Source organism: Melanotaenia boesemani, chromosome 6 (genome assembly GCF_017639745.1).
Source record: "Melanotaenia boesemani isolate fMelBoe1 chromosome 6, fMelBoe1.pri, whole genome shotgun sequence".
NCBI lineage: Eukaryota > Metazoa > Chordata > Actinopteri > Atheriniformes > Melanotaeniidae > Melanotaenia > Melanotaenia boesemani.
The window spans coordinates 16,782,901-16,808,662 of NC_055687.1; the positions used below are offsets into that span (position 1 = coordinate 16,782,901).

The window sequence follows — 25,762 nt, forward strand, 5'->3', positions numbered from 1 at the left end:
TTGTTTCTTTCGCGGTTGAATCGATTATTTTATTTATAAAAACTAATCTACAAGTCGAAGTGCGTTTGAGGTACTTCTGCACTTTCAAGGTGAGGTTTGGTAAAAAAAAATTGACTGATATTTCTGGCACTGTATCTGCTACAGTTGTTTACAGAACAAGATGAACAGTTCGGATAATGAACAGAGGCATGTCAGACACGCTACGCACGTAGCCCGGCAGAGACCTACCCATAGGGTTGAGCCCACCGTCAGTCTACTTTAGTTCCCAAGCCCTGTTATTGGTCACATAAAATACTATTTAAGGGAAATAAGGCGGTAACAACTGTGGACGGACAGAAAAACATGTCCAATTAATGTAACGTACTCTGCCCAGGTTTTTTCTTATTGGACAACTATCCCTGTCAATCTAAATACCTGCCTCTTATTGGGTAAATTTGCGGCGGTTAGGCGTTACCGTGTTTGTTGTTGTTTACGTTCAGCAGAATAAGTAGAGCAGTCGACATCTTTGAAAGCCAACCAGTTCTTGTACATTTTTGTGCTTTTTGAGTCTAAAAGAAATAATTCCACTTAACCTTTTCAGACATTTTACGGTATAGAGGACCATTTGAGCGTTTTTGGATTTGACTTGTTTTGCGTTTTTTTGTGTGAATTAAAGGTATGTGAACAGTAAGATTGGTTGGCTACAGTTAGCATTGCCGTTGTTAGCTTAACAGCTGATTTTACAGTCTTTTGATCAAATTTGCTTGTAAAATGTTGTATTTGAACTGTTCAGCGTGTGTTTGTTAATTGATACAAACAATTCTCGTTGATGGTTTGGTTTCTGGATATTAGTATTTGTAACACAAGTTATCTGATCGCTGTGTTGTTTTTTTAAGAGTGACGTGGCCCTGCTTTACGATAAACTCCGTGAACCATGACTAGTCATCCTTACTAAAACAGTTTTTCGCACTCTAGGAAGAAAATACATGGGATTGGGTAAATTTATTAACAGGGACAGACCAACAAATTACATAAAATGGATAATGGTTTTTAACCTTCACTCCCCCGACAACAAAATTATTATTAGCATTTCTTGCATGGCTTTGGTTTTGTAGTAAAGTCTTGATCCGTGATATATACTGTAGTTTCTATGACGCAAAATAAGATGAAAAAATGCCCCTGATAACTTTTTTATCGAGCTAATCATAATTTCTCTAAGTACGAAGATATAAAATTCATAATGACATATAATTGCAAAATGCATCAAATCCTCATATTTGAAAAGCAGAGGCCCAGAGTAACTTACCTTAGTAGGACAGTGTGTACCAGTGGTTCCCAGCCTAAGGTCCCCCATAGAGCACAGGTCGTACCTGAGGCTTTGACTGTTCAGTGTAAATTAAATTAAGGCCATGTCCATACAGAGACGAGTGTAGGTGTATTCACTTAAGTTTATCATTTGTGTGTTTTATTGACATGGAACCAGTGTTTTGGGAGCCTGAAAACATTAACTTTGCAGCATTTATTTAATGAGACATACCCGAGAAATGCCACAGTCCAGATAATTTGTCCTTAGAAGATTCATTGAACCTAGATTTGATTTTATAATGTAAATATATAGATTTTAAAAAAGACCTGATGCATTATGACCTAAACATGGATATTCTTGTCATCCACAGCTTTCATGTCAGTTGATCAATTATTATCTGAGGATTCTTAAATAACAGAAGTTACTTAAGTTTGTAAATCATTATAAAGAAATAATAAATGTATCCATTACACCACATTAATGTATAATAACCCAGTAATGCCACAAAGCAATACCTCGCATTGATTAGCAGCTCTGCAGCCACAGAGTCCAATTACAGTCTCACATATAGTAGTTTCTACAAACCAAAATATTTGACAGTTTTTAAGTATGTTTTATACACGTTGCAATATATGCCATAGTCTCTTAGTAAGACAGCAGTTAATAGGACCTCTGCTGAACACTCGATTAAAAGATGATAGCATTCAGATTCACAATGAGTTGCTCTTCAGGCGGTCAGCATCACTTGTTTACAGAATACACTGGTTGGTGAAGTCAGACAGTGCTCTGTCTCCTTTGTCTGCACTGTAAATAAAGCTATTGTGAGAGACCTCATGTCACTTTGTGTTGTTTTCAGATGAGCAGTCAGTACCAGCGAACAGTACCACTAGAGGTGAGGAGAGCAGAGGGTGAGAGAGTCCGGGCCAAGCATCCTGACAAGATACCGGTCAGTGTGACCACAGGTCTAATGTTAATAACTTCATATTCGTAGTTCAATACTTAACTGGATTTGACAAAGTTAGTGATTAAGTAATTATTTAAACTGAGGAAGGATTTTAGATTATTATTTTCATACTGTATATACCTTTGAGGATAGTTATTTAATATAACACAATTTTTTTAATATAATTTCAGCAAACATATTTGTTGGTTTGATTTTTGCATATAACACATTCTGCATCTTTGCTGATTGTTGCTTTGGCTCATGGGTGTTTTTCTTTCCAGATCATTGTAGAGAGAGCCCCGAGGTCACGAGCTCCTGAATTGGACAAAAAGAAATACTTAGTGCCCTCTGATTTAACAGGTGAGGTACACAAAAAAAATAACACACGTCAGAAGAGTAGATAAACAAAAAAGTCAGCAATACAACATCCGAGAGTTTTTACTGGAATATTAAGCAATGCCGATCCTCTCCAGTAGACAAAACCTAGAATATGTTATGGTGAGACTGCTTCAAAATGACTTCACGCCAACTTCATTATTTCTGGGAAAAATCAAGTCATTTCTCTTTTTTTTTCCTCACCCTGACATAAACTGACTCAATCATTGTTGATTTCATCATATTTAGGAGTTATTCATTTCCTCCTTAGTTTTCTCAGATAAAACAACACTGGATGACCTTCACTGACCGTCTTCTTTGGCTTATCTTCTTCCTTTTTACAGTTGGACAGTTGTGCTTCTTGATCCGTCAGCGTGTGTCTCTTAGACCGGAGGAGGCGCTCTTCTTCTTCGTCAACAACTCTCTTCCCCCATCTAGCTTCCCTCTGTCTGCTGTGTATGAGGTAACTGCACCTGTCCCCCCATATATATATGACTTTTTTTCTACTGTTTCTACGTTTGCACCTATCAGGGTAAGATATGAATTATGTTTTCTTTGTTGTGTTGCAGGAGCATCATGAAGAAGACCTGTTTCTCTACATGACCTACAGTAATGAGAGTGTGTACGGGGCCTGAGGGACAACAAACGTCTGGAGAAAGACTCAGAGAGAGAATGAGAGGAGACAAAGTGAGATGGGAATAAAGACTCAAGGCTGTTTGTAATGCTTCGCACTACTTTAATTCTCTATATTAGTTTGTATATGTAACTACAGCACATGGTGGAAGAAAAACATGGCTAAACCAGAAATGGGTGCTGCTAGGGTTTTACCTCTGACAGTATTTTCAAATGAGCATGATGCATTTTAGAACACTTGTTTATTATTTACTTGGTGAAGGAGAGGCTTTAATTAAAGAATGAACGCATTATACAAGGATGTTATTGAAATTCTGTTAAGAAAACTCTCATTATCTTTCTCAGTCATCTGTATTTAATGCAAATAGTATTTTTGTTTTTGTAAATTATCATAAACTTTTGTGGAAAATAAAGAAACTGAAAATAATCTAGTGATTTCTTTTTTGTAAGGTTGTCTGCATTCACCAAACACATCGTATTACACATTTATAGAGACTATGAAGAAATTAATACTTAAATCAAAGGGTTTTCAAACATAGTGTATTAGAGTTTATATTGCACAAAATATTTCGAAACATATTTGGTAATTTTTATGTCATACATTGTAGTTCGCTAAAAGGTGTTAAGCATTTAGGTAATATGCATAAAAGCTTTTTGTACACTATATGTGGTGTAAGGGAAGGGTGAAAAAACTAAACATCTTAATGGGGAAGTGTGCTGTCTTCACTGATTAGACAAGTCACGAATTCACTGGTCACTTGCATCTGGGAACAGTTTTTTGTTTCTCGTTTTCACTCTTACTGGACATCTTGACACGTCCCTCCGTGTCATATGAGTTTCGGTCTGGGTCCAGAAAGGGTTACATAACCTCATTGTCAGCTGACAAAAGACTTACCGGGAGAATCGAAAGTTAGTGAAACAGAAGAGAAGAGCCATGGAGATGCAAGAGGTTTCTGCGGAGAATAAGAGTGACGATGAAAATGAGGCAGCAAATAAGCTGATGGTGGAGGTCCCAACTGAAGGTGAGCAAGCAATTTAATTAAATCTGACTGAAGCATTTGTCTAAAAGGTATGCTGTTTGAATATCCACAGAAAAAACTACAACAACTTGGAATAAAAACTTTAAATTCTGAAGCAGATATTTTTTGTTTGTTTTGTTTACATACATACTTACAATATGCAGATTACTGGAAGCAAACTCCAGATGTCTTTTGTTACAATGTGCCTGTCTGTATTTTTGTCTTTAGAGGAAGCAGAACCAGACCATTACGCTAAACTGCAAAGTCCATCTGAGGACATCTATACAGAAACTTCTTTTGCTGATGCTCCAATTAAAACAAAAACAGGTACACATTTATATAAAATGCATTTTGTCTTTAGTTTACTGCGCAGCTGAAATGGCCGAAGATGGCATGTTTCAGCACGTTTCTCATCCTAAATGACTGTTTGATGCACAGTTAAAACTCATGATTTAGCATGTCACTCAGTCTGAATGTCTCTTTATGAAAACCTTGGAAGTTGGGTCTTTTTTTTTTGCTGCTTTTAAGCACCTCATTATAAAACCCATCTTTTAATTTCTAATTCCCTTTTCAGTGAAACGGATTAATTATCAATAGGCCTACACAGCCGTTTATTTATAGCTGTGTTTCAACACTGCGGCCTCACCCTCTTCATAAATTACTGTGGTTTAAAGAGTTTGTTTCTAAGAAACTGACATGATGTTTCCATACAAATGCTGACTGAAAACTATAGTTAAATCTTTTTTTTCCAATTAAATCTCCCATTCAAAACTAATGGTATATTTGCATCACAGAAGTTAAAACCTATTTAATTACAAATTAGAACAGATTTGATTGGTGAGCTAATGATTATTTTCTTTAATTAATAGATTCAAGCCTTGCACAAAGAAGCTGAATTATGGTATTTTTTTTAGTGACCAGTGAAAAAAAGGTACCATTTAGACAGTTTTGTTAGCAGAAGCAGATCGCTTATCTTACCTTCATTAGACTGAACCAGTTTGTAGCTTTGGCTATAAATTATAATGTATAAAAGTTGCAGTTTAAGTGGCCACTGTGATGCACTTTTAGCTGGTTTGGCTTCTAACCTATTTTTACCTCATCTGACACCTCAGTTCTTTGTAATTGTAACTCTAAAAATGTAGGTAAAACATCTTTGTATTGCTCATTAATGTGTTTCATTCATAGATTCTTACAAAGTACTAACTCCAATAATACTATTAGTTTACCAAAAATATCTTTAACTTGGCAAAAAGTAGTGAAAGTCCAGCTGTACAACTGCAACTAACAACTATTACTTTACACAACCTGTAATCCAGATTGAAAAGGTTCACACAGTGACAAAAATAAATAAAATACACGTTGAGTCTTTTTGGTATGTATTATTAAATTGTAAACAATATAATATTGTAAATAAGATTTTGTAATGTTTGTAATGAATGAAATTAAATGAAGTAAAATTCTCATCACTGAGATACTTTAGTCAAGTTTACACACAGTAACAAAAATACAGCATGTGCTCCACCAAAGAAAAGCAGCAGTGTGATACAAGCAGCACGACAAGTGTGAGCCGTAATCAACTCACTTCATCACTAAGCCTCTAAGCCTGGGGGTCTACTACTTTATCACGCAGCAGCTGCAAAACTGTGTGGTCCAAGTGAACAGCCTCCAACTCTGGTAATAAGAGGCATTAATAATTTTTGGCAACATGATAAGTTTACTTTTATATATCAGCAGAATATTTAGAAAACCTAAACAGAAACTGGTATTATTCCAATGAATGAATAAGATCCTAAAATAAGATAGTGAGTAAAACTGTTTAATATACTCCATCTCAAACACAAATAGACAAATGCAACAGCTATTTTAGTCACAGCACCACTAGAAGACACGCTCACTGCATGTATCTGACCTTTTGGGAAGTCCTGTGTCGGTCGTTTGCACGTAAAAAAAACACATTTAACAGTTCATTTCCCTCTTGAGAAATAAACTGATCTGTGCAACTTTAAAAAGGTTTAAACGTATCATTAGAAAAGTTTAGTGTTTAATGCCTAAGTGGAAGCAGACCTTATTTTGAGCCCTCTTTCTATACAACGTCCTGCTTTATAATCTCTTAAGCACTGATTAACGTTTTAAATCTGTGAAAGTGGTGCCTGTAAGTTCTGCCTGACCCAAACACTGATCTGAAGTGACCTTAAATTGAATCCTATCTGTTGTTTTGGAACAGAGCGTCTCAGTCTGGGACAAGTTTTTTCTCTCATGCACTCACACACTCATTCTTAAAGAGAGAGACAGAGAAAAAAGGTTTTGGCACTGAAGGACAAACCAACCACTGTGCTCCATGAATGATTTAGGAATCATTGAAGGCTGTGGTGTTGCTAGGGTGATTAGACAAAGCGAGGGAGGGGATCAGTGCGACTGTACTGTTGCAGGCAGTTGTGAGTCAGCAGAACAGGACGAAGTGAACAAGCTCCCTCACAAACACCAGGACATTTTTCTCCATGTACATCAAATTCTGTCGCAGTTATGTTGAGGATAAAAAAGACGAAGCCAGTGAAAACCTGGAATCTAAGTTATCGGTGGAATTGGAGGGAGAGAAAGGTAGGACTGAACAGCTTGCTCAGCCTTAATGTGGTCTGTGCTGTGCTCAATTACATCTGGTTGATGTTTTCCTTCTCAGGCAAGCAGACCGAGGGAAATGCACGGCTGTATCGGGCCGGATGCTTTTTCCTCATAACAATCTGCTCCATCCTTCTGCTTGTCATCATTGTCCTCAGTATGAAACGTGAGTATCTGCAGCCATGGATCACAACAAGCCACACCTGGTTGGATTCTCTTTGTGACTCTAAAGCAGATTATAAAAGCTTTTATAAGCAGGGCTGAATCAAAAGACTTCGGGAAATACTGTTTTATTTAGTAGTTACATTGCTTTGATTGTTTTTAAATGTCATAACAGGAAAACGTGTGGCTACATGCAGCGCTGCAGCCTGTGGGCATTTTTCTTTCCCTCATGTCTCCTCCCACTTTTCTCCAATTTCTAGTCAACACCGGATCCACAGCCTGCTCCGGGAGAGGAGAAACTACAACAAATGATAAACAAAATCCTTCAACATGCAGCATGGAGCAGTGCCAGGACTTCTTCCCAACCTTTTATTCCAAACGTGAGTGAGAAAATAGAAAGATAAGCTTTTTTCATCCCCTAGAGGGGAAATTTCTTTCACAATATATACATTCACAATAAAAACATAAAAACTAAAAAGTACAACATGATAAAAAAACTTACATAAATAAACATTCTGAAAACATGGTTCAGTACAAAAACTACAGATGTTCATTAAAAACATCTGACAGCTGCAGGAACAAAAGGCCTTCTGAAACGCAGTGTAGGAAACTAACCAAAACTCACCAAGACATCTGGCACTTTTATATCACTCTTCTCTCTTTTATTCTCATAATAGTTCTGCTTTCACAGTGCCCCAGATTTTTTTAAACACACAGCTGAGGAAGTTGCTTTATTCTCACATGTCGGTGGGGTGGGGTGGGTTAATTTGGTTGATGTTATTCAGTTTTATTAAATCATCCTAAACTTTATTATTTTATTATGTGGCTACCCATAGACACAAACTACATAGGTATAGATTAAAAATGACAAATTCAAATTAAACACAAAGACATGCAACAACGTGAATGTACTTTTGCTCTTTTGTTAATTAATGCAGTTTAGCCTAATTTGAGTGTTTTCATTCTTTTCTTGACTGTACTGGGTCTCTCTGCTTCCAGGTTTTGGATGCCAGCAGTGTGCAAATGGCTGGTTGACGTACGGCCGATCTTGTTTTTTCCTGTCCACCTTCAGGCTGACGTGGGCTGAGAGTCAGATGAACTGCAGCTCCAGAGGTGGATCTCTGGCTGTTATAACCAGCCAGAATGTTCAGGTGGATCTGATGACAGTCACTTCCTTCCTTCTGTTACAGCATCTGTGTTGTTGAATTGTATTAATCTCATACGTGTATATATGTGGGGTTCTCTCTTCTAGAACTTTTTGACAACAAAAGGGAATTTGAGATACTGGATTGGGCTGACACAAAGAGATGCCAAGTGGACCTGGGTCAACAACAATGAGCTCCAAGAGAGGTGATTCTTAAGATGAAGTTAAAATGATAACCTAATAGAATTGACAATCAAGTTATTTGATCTTTATACTCTGTGGCTTTCTATAACGGATTTCAGGGTAACTCTGGGATGCAGCATTTTTAGTTTATTCTCTTTTTGCTTATTCCATATTGAGATGTTTACTTAATATATTGAAAGCTATTTCTATATTTATTCCCTCTCATGTCTATAACTGTGAAAGACCTAATGATATAACGAAGTCCTGGTTTGATGAACTTATTTACATTACCTCCTTTAACCAATAAAGTTGGGAGGTTTTGTAAAAGTTAATGCAAGTTGAAATTAAACAGAGTATATATCATACTGTCCACTTATTGTCCTGTAGGGACAATTTGTGTGATGATCTTTGGTTTTTCTTGGTCTTTTTCTTGATTTATTTCTTTACCCCCTCTTCTGTGGTAGTTTGCTTCTCCTTAATGATTTGTCCTTTTTATCCTTTGTGCTTCTTGCCATGTTTGTCCCAGAGTCTCTTTAGTTTCATATTTTGTGTCATTGCCCTTATTTTGCTTTGTGTGTACTTTTTCTCACACTTTTTTTTTTTTTTTTTTTTTGTCATCTCAGTTACCTGAGGAAAATTTGGTTAGCTTACATTTCTGTATACATTTTAAATTTGTAGTGGCCTAGCAGAGAATCTTAAGCTTTTTAACACTGGAGCCCAACTTTTCCAATAGAAAGTAGTCCGGGGCCCATTCCACTATTAACACTGTACTGGTTTAATTGATCTCACTCTAAAAATATGTATCTAAAATATGATATGTATCTGTGTAGAAGAAATGTAATGACTAAAATAACCCGTGGAGTTCCTCAAGGCTCTGTTTTGGGCCCTCTGCTGTTCAACATCTACATGCTCCTTCTTGCTCAAATTATGAAAAACAACAAAATATGTTACTATAATTATGCCGATGACTACATAACCATCTCAACAGGAGACTACAGCCCGATCGAAACACTGATCATCTGCATTGATCAAATTAGAAATTGCATGTGCCAGAACTTCCTTCAGTTAAATGAAGACAAAACTGAAATACTAGTTTTTGGAGTCAAAGAAGACAGATTAAGAATAAGCACTCAACTTTAAACAGCTAAGTTCAAAACTAACAACCAAGCCAGAAATCTGGGAGTAGTCATGGACCCAGACCTGAATTTCAGCAGTTATATTCAGACAGTTGGGAAGTCAGCCTTTTATCACTTAAAGAACATATCAAGGATTAAAGGACTGATATCTTAGCAAGATTTAGAAAATGTTGTCCATGCATTTATCTTCAGTAGACTAAACTACTGTAACACTCTTTACAGGTCTCCCTAAAAAGACCTTGACCTCACTAAGACAAAGAAAGTGGATCATGTAACTCCAGTTCTCAGATCTTTACACTGGCTTCCTGACTTCAAAATCCTGCTGTTAGTTTACAAAGCACTAAAGGGTTTAGGACCAAAATACATTCAGGATCTTCTAGTTTGTTTTGAACCAACCAGATCCCTCAGGTCATCAGGGTTAAATCTACTTTCTGTTCCCAGAGTCAGAACTAAACATGGAAATGCAGCGTTCAGCTTTTATGATCCTCACATGTGGAACAAACTCCCAGAAAACTGCAGGTCTGCTGAAACTTTCAGCAGTTTTAAATCAGGGTTAAAAACTTTTCTATTTGCTGCCTTTTTTCAAAATAACTGTTAATTCCTCACACGGGAACACTGTAAAAAATTGCTACAGTTTCTACAATAAAATTTTACAATAATTTGTTGTTTGGGCATTTTTCTGAGTTTAACCGTATTTTGCAATGCATGAGTCCAAAATATTACAGTAGTTCACATCGTTTTTCCACAGTAACTCAAATTAAATTCATAGGCAAACTGTGCTCCGCCGGTAGAATACAATACATTTAAATACTGTTACTATACGACTGCATTCGATAAAGCAGGTGGAAGAAGAGGATAACACCAGAGTGAGCAACATCAGCGGCTTCCTCATCTTCAACACGTAAGTTAAACTGAACCTAAAAAGTTGAAATGTGATTTAATTTTTCAGTTAACATAGCCTCATTATCATTGTGTCTGAGTTTGAAAGCATTGATAAACTTGTTACAATCTGTTACACGGTCACATTGTTGGATAAGTTATTTCAAACTTTATTAATAACATCCTGTTAAAGTTAAAGGATTTACAGAGCCGAGTTTAACATGTAATGTCTTTTTTCATGCTGGTTCTGTAAAATTAAGCTAGCTGCTAAAGGAGGGACAAAGACAATGCATGGAGTTGTGGTAAATACACGCTGAAGACAGTTTTAAGGTAAAAAAAACTTTAATTACTTTAGTAATCGACTCCAACTGTGTATTAATTTTCTCTAACATTTTGAAGCTGAGTGCCTGAATATTTTTAGTCACTTTTGTCCTCATCATAACAAAAGTTAAACATACAAAGTTAACCATATTTAATCATAGCTAGTTAAAAATAGTTAACCATAAATGTTTAACTACAAACAGTGCAATCTCAATAGTAAAAAATAATTTGTTTACAGATCATGTGAAAATCACAGTAATTCCCCAAACAGTACTTTTACTTTGGTGTGCTTTATTGTACATGTACATTCACAAAACTTGCAGTCTTCAAGGCTCATTTCTATAGAGATCATAAAGGGTATAAATATCAAAGAAGTGCTACAGAGGAACACTTAGGCACAACACTGATTAATCAAATTGAATTTTGTCAGATTAAATGTTAAAATCGAAAACTTTCTGAATTATTATGTACATTTAGAGTGAGATTATGTACATTTCTTAATTTGTTTCTTAATGGATTTTTGTGGTTTCAGATGTTTTGTTAGCATCAGCTCAACCTGTGGCAGAAAGACAGCGAGGCTAATCAGCCAAAAGTGGGAAGGTGCTTGACCAGAGAAACAACACGGTCAATCCTTGGCTCTTCCCTCCTGTTCTGCAGTTATTTAGCAGACACTTTTATTACATTGTTTTACCTCCTTATTTGTTTTATGTACTTCAAATGGCTTTTAACACAAGTGGGATGAGAAAACTTCTCTTAACAATTGCACGATGAAAATAATTCACAGTAATTAAATTTTTTTCATGTTTTAAAGAGGTTGTTATCTTTATTGTGGTTGTCGGCCAGTGAAGCTCTGTTACCTTGTTTTTGAAAGAGTTCCACCTCAAGCTCAGGCTTCTAATTGGACCGTAAAGCCTTGTGTATGTCTTTGAACATTTATATATCATTTTTAAAATACTTACTATTAAAATTATAGTAATGCTTATTTATCTTGCAGTTTTAATGTTTCTTGATGCTGTGAGTGTGAGTGAGTCATGACTGTGATCCTTAGGCAAACTGGAGTGAAGAGCATATCCTTTATAATTGTTTATGTAGATGGCCCTTTAGGAGTCCTTAAAGAAAATGATTTTCAGGTTCTGAAAACTAATATGAACTTTTAAATTTAATAAAAGTTTTATTTTAAAATGCATATGACTGTTTTAATGGGTGAATTTTGGATTAACAAAGTATTTTTCTGAATTAAACATCACGATATGCACAAGTTGGGACGGTGCCAATTTAGGCGAAAAACCTAAGATCAACTGTAAAAACTTTCTACAGCATTGTATTGTAAAGGTAGAGAGGTCGTCTTGTAACCCGAGGGTTGCCGGTTCGATCCTCGGCCAAGTCGAGGTGTCCGTTTGGCAAGACACCGAACCCCTAATTGCTTCTGATGCGTCATGGTTGAGCGCCTTGCATGGCAGCTTCCGCCATCAGTGTGTGAATGTGTGTGTGAAGTATGATGTAAAGCGCTTTGGGTATCGTTCCAGGTACAGTAAAGTGCTATATAAATACCATTTGAACTAATCACAGCTATTTCCTGGCTACTTCAGTTACCAGATAACTCTTGTAATTTGAATAAAATGTATACCGGATTACAGTTTAAGTTTACAGTTTGTAGTTTTTACAGTAATCCAGTAAAACTGTCAGTTTGTTACAGTAAACTTTTTTTTTTCTTGCATTTTATCTGTTTGAATTTTTTTCTGCTTTTATTTCATTTATTTTATTCTTTTAAAGTTTGTTTTTAATGCTTTCTGCACCCTGCTGTAATGCTTTTAATATTATATGTAAAGCACCTTGAATTATACATGAAATGTGCTATACAGATAAATTAGCCTTGCTTTGCTGCAATGTCACTGACATGGAAACTGCAACACGAACAAACTTGAATCTCATCAGTCAGCACATTTAACTTCCATTCACATTTATTGGCAGAGAAAAATCCATCTAACATATATGAACATCTTTTTTCCAGTTGTTTTTACCACCATTGACTTGTACTAGCAGCTCCCCTTTTGTTACTTTTACTGGCCTGTTTTATTGTCTGCTATTGGGTCCTGTTCAAACAAAGTCACCACACAAAGGCTTATCCTCCTCTAGTATTTCACTATTATTTCCTTATGTTTGCAGTTACTGGGCAGAAGCTCCACAACATGGGGACTGTGCTTATCTCAGCAGTGAGCGTCCATTTGCGAAGAACTGGGACAGAGCTTCCTGTCAAGCTGCCACCTACTTCATCTGCCAGCTTCAGTACTGATAGCATCTTTGTTTTCTAGCAGCTCATTGCTCTGCAACAATCATCAACATCACATTCTTGCAACTAGATAATAAGTTGAATATATTAGTAAATTGTAGCTCAGCATATTTTACTGCTAAATTGTTCTTTTTCATATTACTATAAAAATAACACATGCTTCTATAGCATAATACTACAAGAATAATTGCACTTCTTACTATACAGGAAAACTGAGAAATATGATTCCTCTTTGTGCAAGTTCATGAAAGGCATCAACACTTTTCATTTACTTCATATGGTCAGAATTTTGAAGGCCTTAGAAAGTGGACTTTAGGATCAGCCTGCATTTCTTTCTAAACATATCTGATACCCTGGTCCACCTCTGGCTCTTCCTGCTCCATCTCCAAACCCAAAGCACTGTTACGAATCAATTCCCAACCAGCCTGTGCCTTTTTGTTATTGTATTGTCTTTTTCTAACCAGTGGGGTTTGCTTCATTGTGTCTGACTTCTCCAGTCCATCCCCTTCCTTCTCATCCTTCAAGAAGAGTTTGACATAACGTTCCATCTTTTTCATCAAGTGGTCATTTCGGCTTTCAACCCTGCAAAAAAGATGAGTAAACCAGAAGACATGTCTCAAAGTACAATCCCAATTCCAAAAGCATTTAGATCCCGTGTTGAATGTATGTCCAAAACAGAATTTAATGATTTGTAAATCTCACAACTTTATATTTGGTTCACAATACAACATAGAAAACATTGAATGTTGAAAGTGAGAATGTCACTATTTTATGAAAAATGGTCACCTCATTTTATATTAGATGGTAACAGCACATCTCAAAAAAACTGGAATGGTAACAAAAAAAAGTTATAAAAGTTCTGTGGTGCTAAGATGGGGAAAGGTTCAGCAATCTGTTAACAAAAGTGGAACATTCAAAGTAATGTTCTTAAATGTAAAATAAATTGTGAAGACTATGAATCTCAAAAGATTCAGAGAATCTGGAAGCCTCTCTATGCGCAAGGGGGAAAGCTAGAAATCTGTATAGAAGGCTTATCAACACTTTATCATTGAGATCATTGACTGTGAACACAGTTCACTTTGCCATCCATAAGTGCAGGTTAAAGCTCAGTCATGAAGAGAAGAGGCCAAATGTAAACATGAATTAGAAATGCTTTTATATTCTCTGAGCCAAATCTAATTTAAAACATACCGAGGTAAACTACAAAACTGTTACATGGTTAGCTGAAGATAAGTTTGAACTTCTATAAAGAAAATCACATCTTCTAGTTTGAAGAGCAGAGACAGCATCCTGTCTGTTATCAGCACTCAGTTCAAAAGCCTAAATCTCTGATTGTAAGGAGGTTTAGTAGTGCCTATGGAACTGATAACTTGCATATTTGCATGATTCAGAGAGGTATATACAGGTTTTAGTGCAATATGCTCCCGTCCAGATGACATTTTTAATGCAAGGCTTTCAGCCAGACATTGTTATGAATGCATTATGGAAGAGTTCAGATGCTGTGGTGGCCTGCCGGAGTCCAGACCTTCCATCAGCTGAGAACATTTGGTGCACCGTGAAAAAATAAATAAGTAAATAAAACTTCAAAAAATACTTTTGTACAAAGTATGGGACATTTTCTCCCAGTGGTCCACTAACTGGACTCCTCAGTTGTTGTTAAAGGAATCATTTTTTAAACATGTTGCTACCATCACATTGAAGATGAGCTAATCTTTTTTCAAAAAGTAGAAAAAAATATTTTACTTTCATCAGTAATTATGTTTTCTATGCTCTGTTTCTGTGTTTGTTATGTTTTGGTTTATGAGATTTGCAAATAACTGCATTCTGCTTTTATTTACATATCACATCATATCCCGACTCTTAAGATTAAGGCTGTGAATAATAAATTATGCCGGCTGTTCTGTCATCCTTCATTTAACCTCACATTACACACAACTAAGGAGGCCATATTTAAAATTCAGCTAAAAAGAACATAACAAAAAAGACTGAAGCAAATAAATAAGACACTTGGACAGAAATAATAAAATAAAATCTGTAAATAGATAGTTGCTACTATTATTAATTATAGAATTTAGATTATTAGCAAATATTGCATTTTTAAATGAACACTTTAAACAATGTCCTTACTTTCTTACGAAAAAGATTACAGCGTAGAATCATTATTTATTGATCATTAGGATTAGAGTTGTGCTTCTTTCTCACTAGAAAGCACGATTTGTGATTTTAGTGCATTAAAGGCTATTCAGACAGTGGCTAGTAGATAAATGTTTTCCTGTATTAACTTTTCATTTTTCTTTTTTTCTTGTTGGTTGTAATTTTACTTTTATTAATGTACATTTCCACCAATTAAAGTGATTTTTTGTGCTTCTATATTTCTTTAAACTCTGTTTCTCCTCCTGGCTTAAATATTTTCTCACCTGAGATACCAGCGTTCCTTCAGGCCGTAGCTAAGCCCACATTCTCCAAGCCGAGGCCACAAACAGCGAGGAATCCTCCTCTCTAGCATCAGAGTTGTGGCCACCACCTGCACAACAAAATCACAGCTGTAACCATGACACAGCAGTGTGTAATTGATGCCGACAAAGGTTATTTTGGAGGTGTGTAAAACTGTATGTGTGTCTCACCTGAGTCCTCCAGAGCTCATCTCTCTCCTGGGCCACCCTCCACTGTGTGTCACTCATCATGGCGATCAGCAGGTTGAACAGCAGGACGTCAGAAACCACAGAGAAGCCAACGTGCAGCACTTGGACAATGGGGGATACTATGATGGTGTGGTCCACAGGCAAGTCAACCATACCCAAGCTGAGCTCAAACTGGGAGAAGATGGTGATGGCGAAAGAGCGATACGAAGGGAGGGAATTTACTTCCTGGGTCATATACACCACCCACAGGGCTAAAAGAATATTAAAGAAATAGCTATGAATCTAAGGGAGGAGAAACATCAACCCTATTATTCTGATTTCTTAGAAAAGCATTGTGAGAGCGACAGAGTTTTGTCATACTCCCAGGAAAATACTCACCGGTGGAAAAACCCATGAGCACAATGAAAGTCAGCCACATAAACTTTGTGAGGTCTCCAAATATAATCTAGGAGGAAATGATACACAAAGCTGTTCAGACTAAACAAACAGATTATGGCCACAGGTGTAAGAATGAAACAAACTTCTGCATGAGCTCTCCATAAACTGCAGGAATCTTTCTCTTACCTTCTGTATCATGATGACATAAGGGCCAAGCATTTCAAAACCACGAGCGAAGAACATCACATTGCACCAGCCGAAAACCAAACACACTGCCATCACCTCGCCCTCTCCCTGCACCCCACAGGCTCTGAACACACACAGCAGCAGCACCAAGCAGGCATAGCTGATGCTGGTCAAAACAACACAACAGCAGTGGCAAGGTTAAAGGCTGTGGCCAATACTCTGCTATCGTTTTACAGCTGATCAGTATTTGTATTTACAGGATGACATGGAAGGGTCCTCCTAGTGCTGTCTGGCCAAAGTAGCGGTTGGCTCCCACTCTTAGTATATCTGGAATCTGTTGAAGAAAGGAGCGTTAGGAATATTTGTTGATGCAATACACTATAGCATGAAAATAAACTCTCACATCCTGACCTCCAGTACCAGGATGACAACAGCCCCCAGGATACTGATGACCTCTCCTGCTAGTCGCAGACTGTCACCATATGTCACATAACTTTCCTGAGACAGGCAAAAGGGAAATAAAATTAGACTGTGCACTGCAATTTCTGGTCGATAGTTACATAAGAGAAATGACATGCAGCGGTTGGGGACCCTTATTTCATGTGGAAATCGATGACGTCAATCAGTCCACATAAAGCAAAGTTAAGATAAAAAAGATTCTGATTTATTTTAAAGACAACACTTTTAAGCACTGATCACACTTCGGTGCCACAGAAACAGAAACAGTGAAACTTTTTTTTTGTAAAAGGATGAATCTTGTCTTGCTCCGAGTGTATGTAAGTAGTGCGATTATTCTACTACAAAGGTGGTGCCAAAGAAGGAGGAATCTGGAATTTCTGGATGCAAAACATCCCACTGTCAGTAAATAGATGAAAATGTAAAGATTAGAAGACAATGGGCACTAATGCAGAATAATGGCTTCAAAAACGTCTAATTATATAATGGACTATTAAAAAAAAAAAAAAAAAAAAAACATACCAGCAGAGGTTTTTCTGACCATTATAAAATAAAACCCAAACAAAAAAACAAACAATACTTCATGTGTGATGGCTTCAAGAACACTTTTGAAGGAAAAATGGGTGAAATTTAGAGCTACGGGTAAATGTCACTAGCAGCAAAACATATTTGTAAGCTTTACAATTTACCAAAGGGGTGTTACTAATTACTGAAAAAACCCAAATTTATGATTTATGAAACTATTGCCTTTGGAAAATTCTCATAATACTCATAAAAGGGCCCACACTCTGCACACTCTACAGCCCCTTTATGAATTAGGAAAATTTTAAGATTCAATCTTTACCATGAGGACTGGATTAACTTTAAAAACAGAACCCTGCACAAAGTTTCACTGCTACTGTACTACTTTTAAAATGAAACCCCTCTTGTTTTTACTTTTGCTAAAAGTGGCACAGTATGAGAATCATCCCTTCTAAGTCTTGCAATGAGAAATTTTCCTAACAGTAGAATTAGCTGTTCCTGCAAACAGCTGTGTGAATGCCTGCAGCGAAATTAAGATTCACGATTCAAGATGTTTATTGTTATTGTAGACTGTAGATTCAGCAGACTTATATCAGACCAGTCACCAATGCAATTTATATTTGAAGCCACTGAACCCCAGTAGTAGATAATACTGCAACAAAAACGGTCCTGTTACATGAGTAAGGGTCCAGTAAAATATTTGGTCCACAGCAAGTCTTTTAGCCATAAAAAACAGTTTTAGGCAAAAATTAAAGGATTTTAAGTGTTTAAATAATGACTGTAACCTACACTGAGTGTCTTCTGGATCTTGACAATTTTTTCCATGCTTGACTGTGTGTAGTTCTCTGGAATATCCTTTAGGGGGCGAAACACACAACACAGTGTGAAGGTCCCAATGTACAGGAGGTACAGAAACAGCAGCAGCCTGGCACAAGAAAGAAAGACGAGAAAGAAAAACACAGGTTGAACATATTAGATGTATAGACACAGGTCAAGTACTTGATGCCAGATACAGAAAAAAAGCCAAAAACAAAAAAACAAAAACAAAAAAACAAAAACAAAAAAAAAAAAAAAAAAACCAAAAAAAAATTACCTGAAATAATGTTTTCCATAAAGATTCCACTTCAGACTGACCAGCTGCCTCACAGGAGTCACCTCAAGAATTCCTCTGGCCTGGAGAAGAAAATATGTTAAATTATCAGACTTTTTTTTCTGATAAAATGGTGTGTAGTTTTCCTAAAGTACAATGCATAATGATATAAGTATCCTGCACCTCTCTACGTGGGCTGGCTACGATCAGTTCCAACACCGACATGCTGTCAGCCCAGGAGTCAATCTCTGTCAGGTCGAACAGGTGAGAGCTTAGAGGGCCCAGACTCCACTGGACTACACGCCTTTTATTAACCAGGTGCTGAAATACCTGAGTGAGAAAGAGGGAATCACAGCATGGAAGACAGGATTTGAGAAATAATCTGCTCCACTTTTCATTTCCACCATGTAGGCCCTCCTATGTGCTACACTCACCACTATGTTTCCCTCTCTGGCAGCCAGTTTAAAAGGTGTGAGACCTCGGAAGTTGGGCACCATGTCGAGTGGCACAGACTGGTCCAGCTCTGCATCGCATGTCATAATCAGGTCAATGGTCTGACATGCAATGGTCTTGTTGGGTTGCAGAACCAAAATATGAAACAGCGTGTTGCCTTTAAGACAAACAGTGTGAAGACAAGGGGTACAAGAGAAAACAACAAAGACATTATTTATAACTGACAGAGATGCAGGACTGGATTTGTTGTGTTGGGCTTGTTTTGGCGTGCAGTGCTAACAACAACAAAAAAAACACACACACACAAAAAAAAAAAAAACAGAAGAAAAACAATCACAAGAACACAACCAAAAATACAAAATTTTTGAAAACATGGGTACACACAGATCACAATGAAGCCAAAAACAACACATCTAAAAACACAATTACAGACAAAATGTGTTATTTCATAAAACACACAAAAAAAGCCCAAACAAACAAACAAAAAAACAAACACTGTAATCTACGATTGTTGCAAGTGTTAGTGGGGTTTGCGCTTGTAGGTTAGTGGAGAAGTAGGGACATGGTGTCATTGGTTTATGAAAGATGCTTATGTTTCAAACACAGATATAAAACAGTGGTGATTTAAGTTTTATTCAATTTGGTTTAAAAATTTATGTTTAGTTCCCAAAATGGCAATTCCATCTGGAACAAACATTCAAACAAACAATAAATAAATAAATAAATTTTAGAGGATATACCTAAATTCATCTCCATGTGACTTAACATTAACTTTTTGGCAAACTGAAAAACACCCACTTTTACTGAACACACACTAAAACCGTTTGGTCTTTGATGCATATTTTGACACAAAGTTTTGCTACAATTAATAAAAGGATCCACTACAGCTGATGTTACACAGCGCTGTCTCATGGGAGCTCCATGAACCCATTGAAGCTCTTGGTACCTGGACAGTTGCACATTTCGCTTTGTTTTATGAAATAACACTGTGCCCTCTCTAACTCCTACGTCAGCATTTCACACCTCGACAATCCTGGATCCTTGTGCTGGCCCCCGCATTGATTATCATGTGGATAATGTCTTCGTTCCCAGTACACACAGCAAAAGACAAGATGTGTTCACCTGTTGACCAACATTACATTGTTTAAGTAAATACTTTGATTTTTTTTTCCATACACATTCTTTATGAGCAGTTTCACCATCAATATCCCCCACATCATGCTGACTTACCATAGTACAAAAGCCCTCCTATCCTCTTCCTGAAATACAGACCAGTGACTCGAGGTGTAGCCACATCACCGCCACGACTAATCAGGTGATCAACCAGACTTATGTTCTGATTCATCACTGCAATGTGCAGAGGAGTAACACCTGAGACAGAGATACAGTTTACATTAGTCTCCTGTGAATTGCCTGTTAGTTAGTATTTAGTATACTATGCTTTAATGATGCTCTGAAACAATAAGTAAGCATAACACAATCTAAAATTATAAAGCCATGAGAGATTCTTTTCTTTTTCTATCTTTATCCTCATTTAAAACCAAAAATCCTTTGAAGTAGAGGTCTAGTAGAGGAATTTAACTATATTAAGAAAGGAAAATATAATCTAATGGAGGAGAATATCGGGAGATGTGGCACTTAAATCTGTGTTTGAGTGATGAGAGTGAATACTGCCTTAGCTGTAGGTGAGCAGACAAGGCAGACTTTGGAGCACAAAGAATTGCCACCAGCTTTACTTTCTCTTAAAGTTCTCTCTATCAATCAGCATATAAAAAGACTTGTTGTCATGCAGAGTTGCTACCCACCCTGTAACCACAGCTGTTGAAAATCGGGTTTTGTTGTTTACTACTCTACTGCTGTTAAGGAAAAGGCTGTGAGGAGGCTTACTTTGGATTTTAGCTGGTTAAGTTATTATATAATCCCACACAAGTTATCTTGCATGAGCATGTGACAAATAGCTAAACAACTTGCAACTTGAAATGTTTTTTGTGGCTATCTTAAAAGTCTTCAAAAAAATTGAGCGGGTTAGTTTAATGAACTTTTATCAAATTAGATTCTGTCAACACACTTTGTGCCTTTGCCATTTCTTTTCATTTCTTCAGCTGCAGACCCAGATCTTTAACCATTTCTACTCAAATGCAATACGATTAATACCTTACAGTCTGTGTTTGTGTCTGCGTATGAGTTTATGTCTGTTTATGCATTTACACCTTGGAAAAGCTCAGAGGTCATGGGTTCATTGATGAGCTCAGGAGCTCCGTCCATTAAAGCCACGGCGGCATCCAGGTTGTCGTTCATCACGGCAACGTGAAGCGCTGTCTCTCCAAGGGCTCCTAAACAAGAGGATTACAACTCCTTAGATTACATCACAGAGATGACAAACACATTGAAACTGGAGTTCAGCCTTACCTCTTTCAAAGATGTTAGTAGACGCACAGCTTAGAAGTTTCCTGATGCAGCCAACACTATTGTTTTTAACCGCATAGAAGAGAGGAATTTCATTTGTGCTGGAACACAGAAAGGCAAAGAGGAAAGATTAGTTATAAAGTAACTAAACACAACTTTAAGTCCAGTTACTTAATGAAAAGCAACGTCATTAGATATTATTTGATTACTTTTTTGTGTAGAGCAGAAATGATTCATCCAACATCTCGTTCCATCCTTTTTTGTTTTGAAGGCGAAACCTCAGCTGGCTCCACCAATGGTTGAGCTCGCTTGGAGCAGATCTGGTCAAAGATGGAGACATTGACACTTGATGTCCAGCTGGAAGATAGATACAAGGAGTTACAATAGTTTTCAAGTACACACAAAATAAAGTTAGTAAATTGAGAAAAATCCAACTGGCAGGAAGTATCTTTATTTAAGTTTGAAAATATGTCTGTTTTGGTGTTTATCAATCAATTTTTACACACACATACACACACACACACACACACACACAGATCTATACACACCTATATATATATATATGTATGCATATAATAGAAAAGAACTGACATTAATATAAATAAAAAAAGAAAAAAAGCTAAGAAAAAACTTGTCTAGTCTTACCTTCAACCAATAAAAACCTGAACTCAAAATTAGAAACAACTCCAGTAAAATGTCCCCGAGGAGAGAAGAAATTCCTGTGGCATCCCTAATATATATGACCTGGTCAGGAGGGAGGAGACGTGGCAAGATTGAGAGCGAATGGGTGGAGAGGAAGGATGAGTGAACAGCAGACAGGTTAGAAAGAGACAGTGAGGCAGTAATGAGCAGGTAAACTTTCACTCACTGGTGAGAAATCCCACAGAGAGAGTTGTGCTTTCAGCTTTCACTGACTGTTGACCAGAACCTCCTTTATCATGCAGATTTGAATTATTGGCACATCTCAGCTGCCCCAAGAGTGAAGTAGTGTAGTCCTTCACCCCAGTATATCTTACTCCCATCACCAGGCCTGTCTGCATTCCTCCAGCTACCACCAAAACCTGCATGGCCCCTATAAAAATTCTGCAACATCATGACAGTCCACACATTGTGGTAATTGTTTCAAATGGACTGTAAAGAAAACCTGTTTGGAAACTGCATGAATACAGATTAGTAATCTACACACTGAACCATGATGGTGTAGATTGCATTTGTTGTTGTCTAAGTGGACAACTTTCAGCATGTTGCTTCTTTTCCACACAAGCACTACATGTCTTCATTCATTATGATTTAACATGTTAAGCACCATTCATGTGTCAACAGGAATGATCACAAATACGGTAATTGCTGCAGTACAAAGACCATAATTATCATTTAGAGCTTGGCAACGTCATGATCAGTGAGGACATATGACTTTGCTCTGAAGGTAACAAACAAAGCATACTGAACATTTTTTCATGTGGAATTTACATTGATTAAGAGCTGTGGCTACTAACTAATAAAGAATCACCAAATTAATTTTGATGCTGTTGAATTAGTTGTAAACGGCTGATTTAATCAATTTATACTACATTTCCGGTCACATTGGTTGTAGCGTACAGGTATTTTTCTGCACCGTTTATAGATCATGACTAAGGGGGTGGTTCACCGCAGGATAAACAGGGTTTGGGAAGAGGCCCAAGTAATGGCTGCAGATGTGGCCATCATTTGGTATTGTGAAGATAATAGTTGTTTACCAAACGGGGAGCACCATTTTTAAGCAATGTCATAAAGGCTGGTGGTTTCCACGTCGTTGATGTCTTTATAAGGAAACAATAACACCGTAAAAACATGATTTTGCGGTTGTTGTGCTCACTGTTTCGGTATACTTGCAACAGCACTGTGTTAATTTGAGTTGGGACACCACAGAAAACAATAATTACACATGGACCTGATACATCTTTGACAGCTGGCATATGCTGATTTAACTAACCATTACTAAATGATCAGTATGTAAAAAGTATAATGAACCAAAATGTAAATTCTAAATCTTTATACTTTGATTACTTGTAATGTTTTCTTAAAAAGAACTGGTATGAAATAAAACTCTGTATTCCTGACAAAACCCTTATAATATGTGGAAAATTCAACTTCTTGTGAGTCATTCTCATGTTTCTCTGTAGCACAACATATTTTCATTGGTAAAGACATATTCAGACAGTGGACCTCCACTTATGGAAAGTATTTAAACATATATATTTAGTAGTAGGGATTTTCAGACTCGGGTACAAGATTTAGTTGAGTATTCCTATTTTCTTTTTAATAGAGCTGGCTCCTCTAAATGAATCTGTCTGCTTTTTATTTAACACCATAAGAAAACTGAATGATGTTTTAGATGTTTTCAGTCTGAGGAGGTCAGGACTTACCAAAGGAGGTTAGTGGAGAGCCAAGGCTCACTGATACATGTGAGGAATGAAGACTGGCTCCAAGAATGGCTCCTTCCATCGAACAGAAGAGCTGCTGTCACTGACATTTCTTTAAATGTTAATTCTGGTTCCAATAGAAAGGTGTCTGAACACAGATTGCTTTACAGTTTGCTGTGCATGAGGCTGTGAAGCCACAGACTGCTTGTGGTGTCCATGCTGAGCAGTGTCCTCTAATTGTACCTACAGTGGGCATTTGAGCATCAGAGCTGGATCCCAGAGCAATGGAGGAAGACAACCTGGTCTCATGAATCACATCTTCTTGTACATCATGTGGATGGCCAGATTATTTGTGTAAATGGTACACCAAGGTGCATTATGGGTAGGAGTTAATCGGTGGGCACAGTGTGATGCCTGGGACAATGTTCTGCTTGAAATGGGTACTGCCATTTATGTTGATGTCACATTGACACGTACCACTGACCTAATCATCATTGCTGATAAAAAAAAAAAAAACATGAAATATGAAATATAAAATATGCATTCCTTGATGGTAATGGTCTCTTTCAGCAGGATATGGTGATCTGCTGTTTTGTAAAAATCATTGAAGAATGGTTTGAAATGTTGATTTGGACTCCAAACTCCCTGGGTCAATGTCTAATCAAGTATCTGTGGGATGTTCTGGAAAACAAGTCTGATTCATGTAGGCCCCACCACAGAATTTATAGAACCTGCTGCTAAAGGCAGCGGTGTCAGATACACATACCTTCAGAAGTCGAGTAAAGTCCAAACTTCACAATACAGCCAGCACTCCGTATACACAGCTGTTTTCTCTCTAAACTCACACTAGTGAGTACATCAATGCACGGAAACTTTGACCTGCAGACGGGCTGAGGAGCAAACTACTAGTTGGATGATGCCCACTCTGGGCCATGTCAGAAAATTAGATTCTGTTAATTCAAATGTAATATTTTGCTAAATACATATGTGGTGTAAAGATGGAATGAAACAAACAGCAGCAACAACAAAAATCTACAGATTTCTCAGTATGATCAGGTCATGACAAGGTCTGTCATTTAGAATACATAGGCCACAGGCTGGACACAGGGTTGACTTACAGACGAGTTACTGCACTGCAACAGTAAAGAAAAAAACTGGAGCACACTGATAGAATAATACCATCAAGTATCTGTGGTAAGTTTTTTTTTTAAAAATGTGTGTGTGGTTTTGTTTTCGGTCCAGATCTGCTGTGATATCAGCAGTTATAGGTGATGTGCGATACTGGTGTCATCCTAAACCCGTTGCTGATCACAGCAGATCCCAAACAGTGATTTTGCAGAAACTTGCTGATCTGTAGAAACTGAAGTTCGCTCTCTAAGGCCATGAAGGTGAACGTGTATCAAGGTGAATGTTTTCTTAGAAAAAAAGAGAAACAAAATTAGATACAGCGTGAAATGGTAATAGATAACAGAATGCAAGGATCAGCAAATCATCCATCAAATGTTATTGAAAAATTATGCAATACATAGAAATGATGACAGAGAAATGTTTCTAGTAACATGTACCTGTCTTTGAATTTATCCAACATTACATCATGTCTCAGCTTTTTGGACACGTTTTATAGGCTAATTACATGACATTGTAATTAGAATAACAAGACTCAAGCAATTTTTTTTAAATAAAATCATATTTATTTTACAAATTTGCACATTTACTGAATAGTGGTGAATACTCATACAAGTAAACAGCTAGTAATGTGTGTAGCCTGACACACTTGTCTCAAACACACACATACGCACACTTACACACAGCGTCATGTACAGCATATTCCTCATATACACATCAATACAACCTCATGAACACACAGACACACAGGTACATACTTCCACAGCATTACACTTTGTTCAAGTGTAAATCTGATCCGATTTTGTCAATATTTCCCATTTCACACATTCACAATGCTTCAATGACTCAGTGTCTTTCAGGCAATTGAACAAAAAGATGTGAAGTGAGAAATGTACAATTAAAAGTGAGTGCTGTCGGCTTTTGTCACAGATTGAAGTTTGTGTTTGCAGCTGAGGTGAAATTTTACAGTATGGGAGCTCTGTTGTCACTGAGTTGTGGTGAGTAGTACAAACAGGGTTGCTTGTAGACCCTGGATATGCCTTTTAGAAATGGACAAAATATGGCTTACAGTTTTATTAAAAGGATATTTTTGTTTGAATATCCCAGTTTTATGAC

General features: G+C 37.1%; 3 protein-coding genes across 4 annotated transcripts; 2 read left to right on the forward strand and 1 right to left on the reverse strand.

Moving 5' to 3' along the window:
• Positions 1-463: 463 nt before the first annotated feature.
• zgc:92606 (uncharacterized protein LOC100000242 homolog) lies at positions 464-3,663 on the forward strand. The gene is made up of 5 exons (XM_041989211.1): positions 464-655; positions 2,142-2,231; positions 2,510-2,588; positions 2,948-3,066; positions 3,173-3,663. Exons 2-5 carry the CDS (start codon positions 2,142-2,144, stop codon positions 3,236-3,238), a joined length of 354 nt encoding a protein of 117 aa, XP_041845145.1. The 5' UTR covers positions 464-655; the 3' UTR covers positions 3,239-3,663.
• A 454-nt stretch (positions 3,664-4,117) lies between these two features.
• Positions 4,118-14,557, forward strand: si:dkey-26c10.5 (uncharacterized protein LOC563797 homolog). 2 transcript variants are annotated; one of them, XM_041989209.1, is made up of 7 exons: positions 4,118-4,258; positions 4,484-4,582; positions 6,933-7,037; positions 7,294-7,413; positions 8,033-8,184; positions 8,286-8,383; positions 12,863-14,557. In XM_041989209.1, exons 1-7 carry the CDS (start codon positions 4,171-4,173, stop codon positions 12,987-12,989), a joined length of 789 nt encoding a protein of 262 aa, XP_041845143.1. In that variant the 5' UTR covers positions 4,118-4,170; the 3' UTR covers positions 12,990-14,557. The 2 variants fall into 2 exon arrangements, with proteins under 2 accessions (XP_041845143.1, XP_041845144.1); XM_041989210.1 differs by lacking the exons at positions 4,118-4,258; positions 4,484-4,582 and adding an exon at positions 6,638-6,853.
• trpv6 (transient receptor potential cation channel, subfamily V, member 6) lies at positions 13,128-21,818 on the reverse strand. Its single transcript, XM_041989208.1, has 17 exons — positions 21,765-21,818; positions 21,329-21,476; positions 21,123-21,220; positions 20,924-21,046; positions 19,944-20,084; positions 19,737-19,835; positions 18,695-18,870; positions 18,444-18,590; positions 18,264-18,343; positions 17,960-18,095; positions 16,604-16,690; positions 16,450-16,526; positions 16,193-16,358; positions 16,007-16,073; positions 15,611-15,879; positions 15,404-15,510; positions 13,128-13,568 (listed from the first exon to the last, which is right to left on the reverse strand). Exons 2-17 carry the CDS (start codon positions 21,457-21,459, stop codon positions 13,322-13,324), a joined length of 2,151 nt encoding a protein of 716 aa, XP_041845142.1. The 5' UTR covers positions 21,460-21,476; positions 21,765-21,818; the 3' UTR covers positions 13,128-13,321.
• Between the last annotated feature and the right edge of the window lie 3,944 nt (positions 21,819-25,762).

Bases quoted from the DNA above. Each gene is read 5' to 3' on its own strand.
- zgc:92606 (XM_041989211.1), top strand. From the start codon at position 2,142: ATGAGCAGTCAGTACCAGCGAACAGTACCACTAGAGGTGAGGAGAGCA. The intron at 2,232-2,509 runs GTCAGTGTGACC...TTTTCTTTCCAG, and splicing joins AGCATCCTGACAAGATACCG to ATCATTGTAGAGAGAGCCCC. The intron at 2,589-2,947 runs GTGAGGTACACA...TCCTTTTTACAG, and splicing joins AGTGCCCTCTGATTTAACAG to TTGGACAGTTGTGCTTCTTG.
- si:dkey-26c10.5 (XM_041989209.1), top strand. From the start codon at position 4,171: ATGGAGATGCAAGAGGTTTCTGCGGAGAATAAGAGTGACGATGAAAAT. The intron at 7,038-7,293 runs GTGAGTATCTGC...TCCAATTTCTAG, and splicing joins CATTGTCCTCAGTATGAAAC to TCAACACCGGATCCACAGCC. The intron at 7,414-8,032 runs GTGAGTGAGAAA...CTCTGCTTCCAG, and splicing joins CCCAACCTTTTATTCCAAAC to GTTTTGGATGCCAGCAGTGT.
- trpv6 (XM_041989208.1), bottom strand. From the start codon at position 21,459: ATGTCTCCATCTTTGACCAGATCTGCTCCAAGCGAGCTCAACCATTGG. The intron at 19,836-19,943 runs GTAAGTCAGCAT...GTTGGTCAACAG, and splicing joins AGGAGGGCTTTTGTACTATG to GTGAACACATCTTGTCTTTT. The intron at 16,359-16,449 runs GTAAATACAAAT...TGTTTTGACCAG, and splicing joins GGACCCTTCCATGTCATCCT to CATCAGCTATGCCTGCTTGG.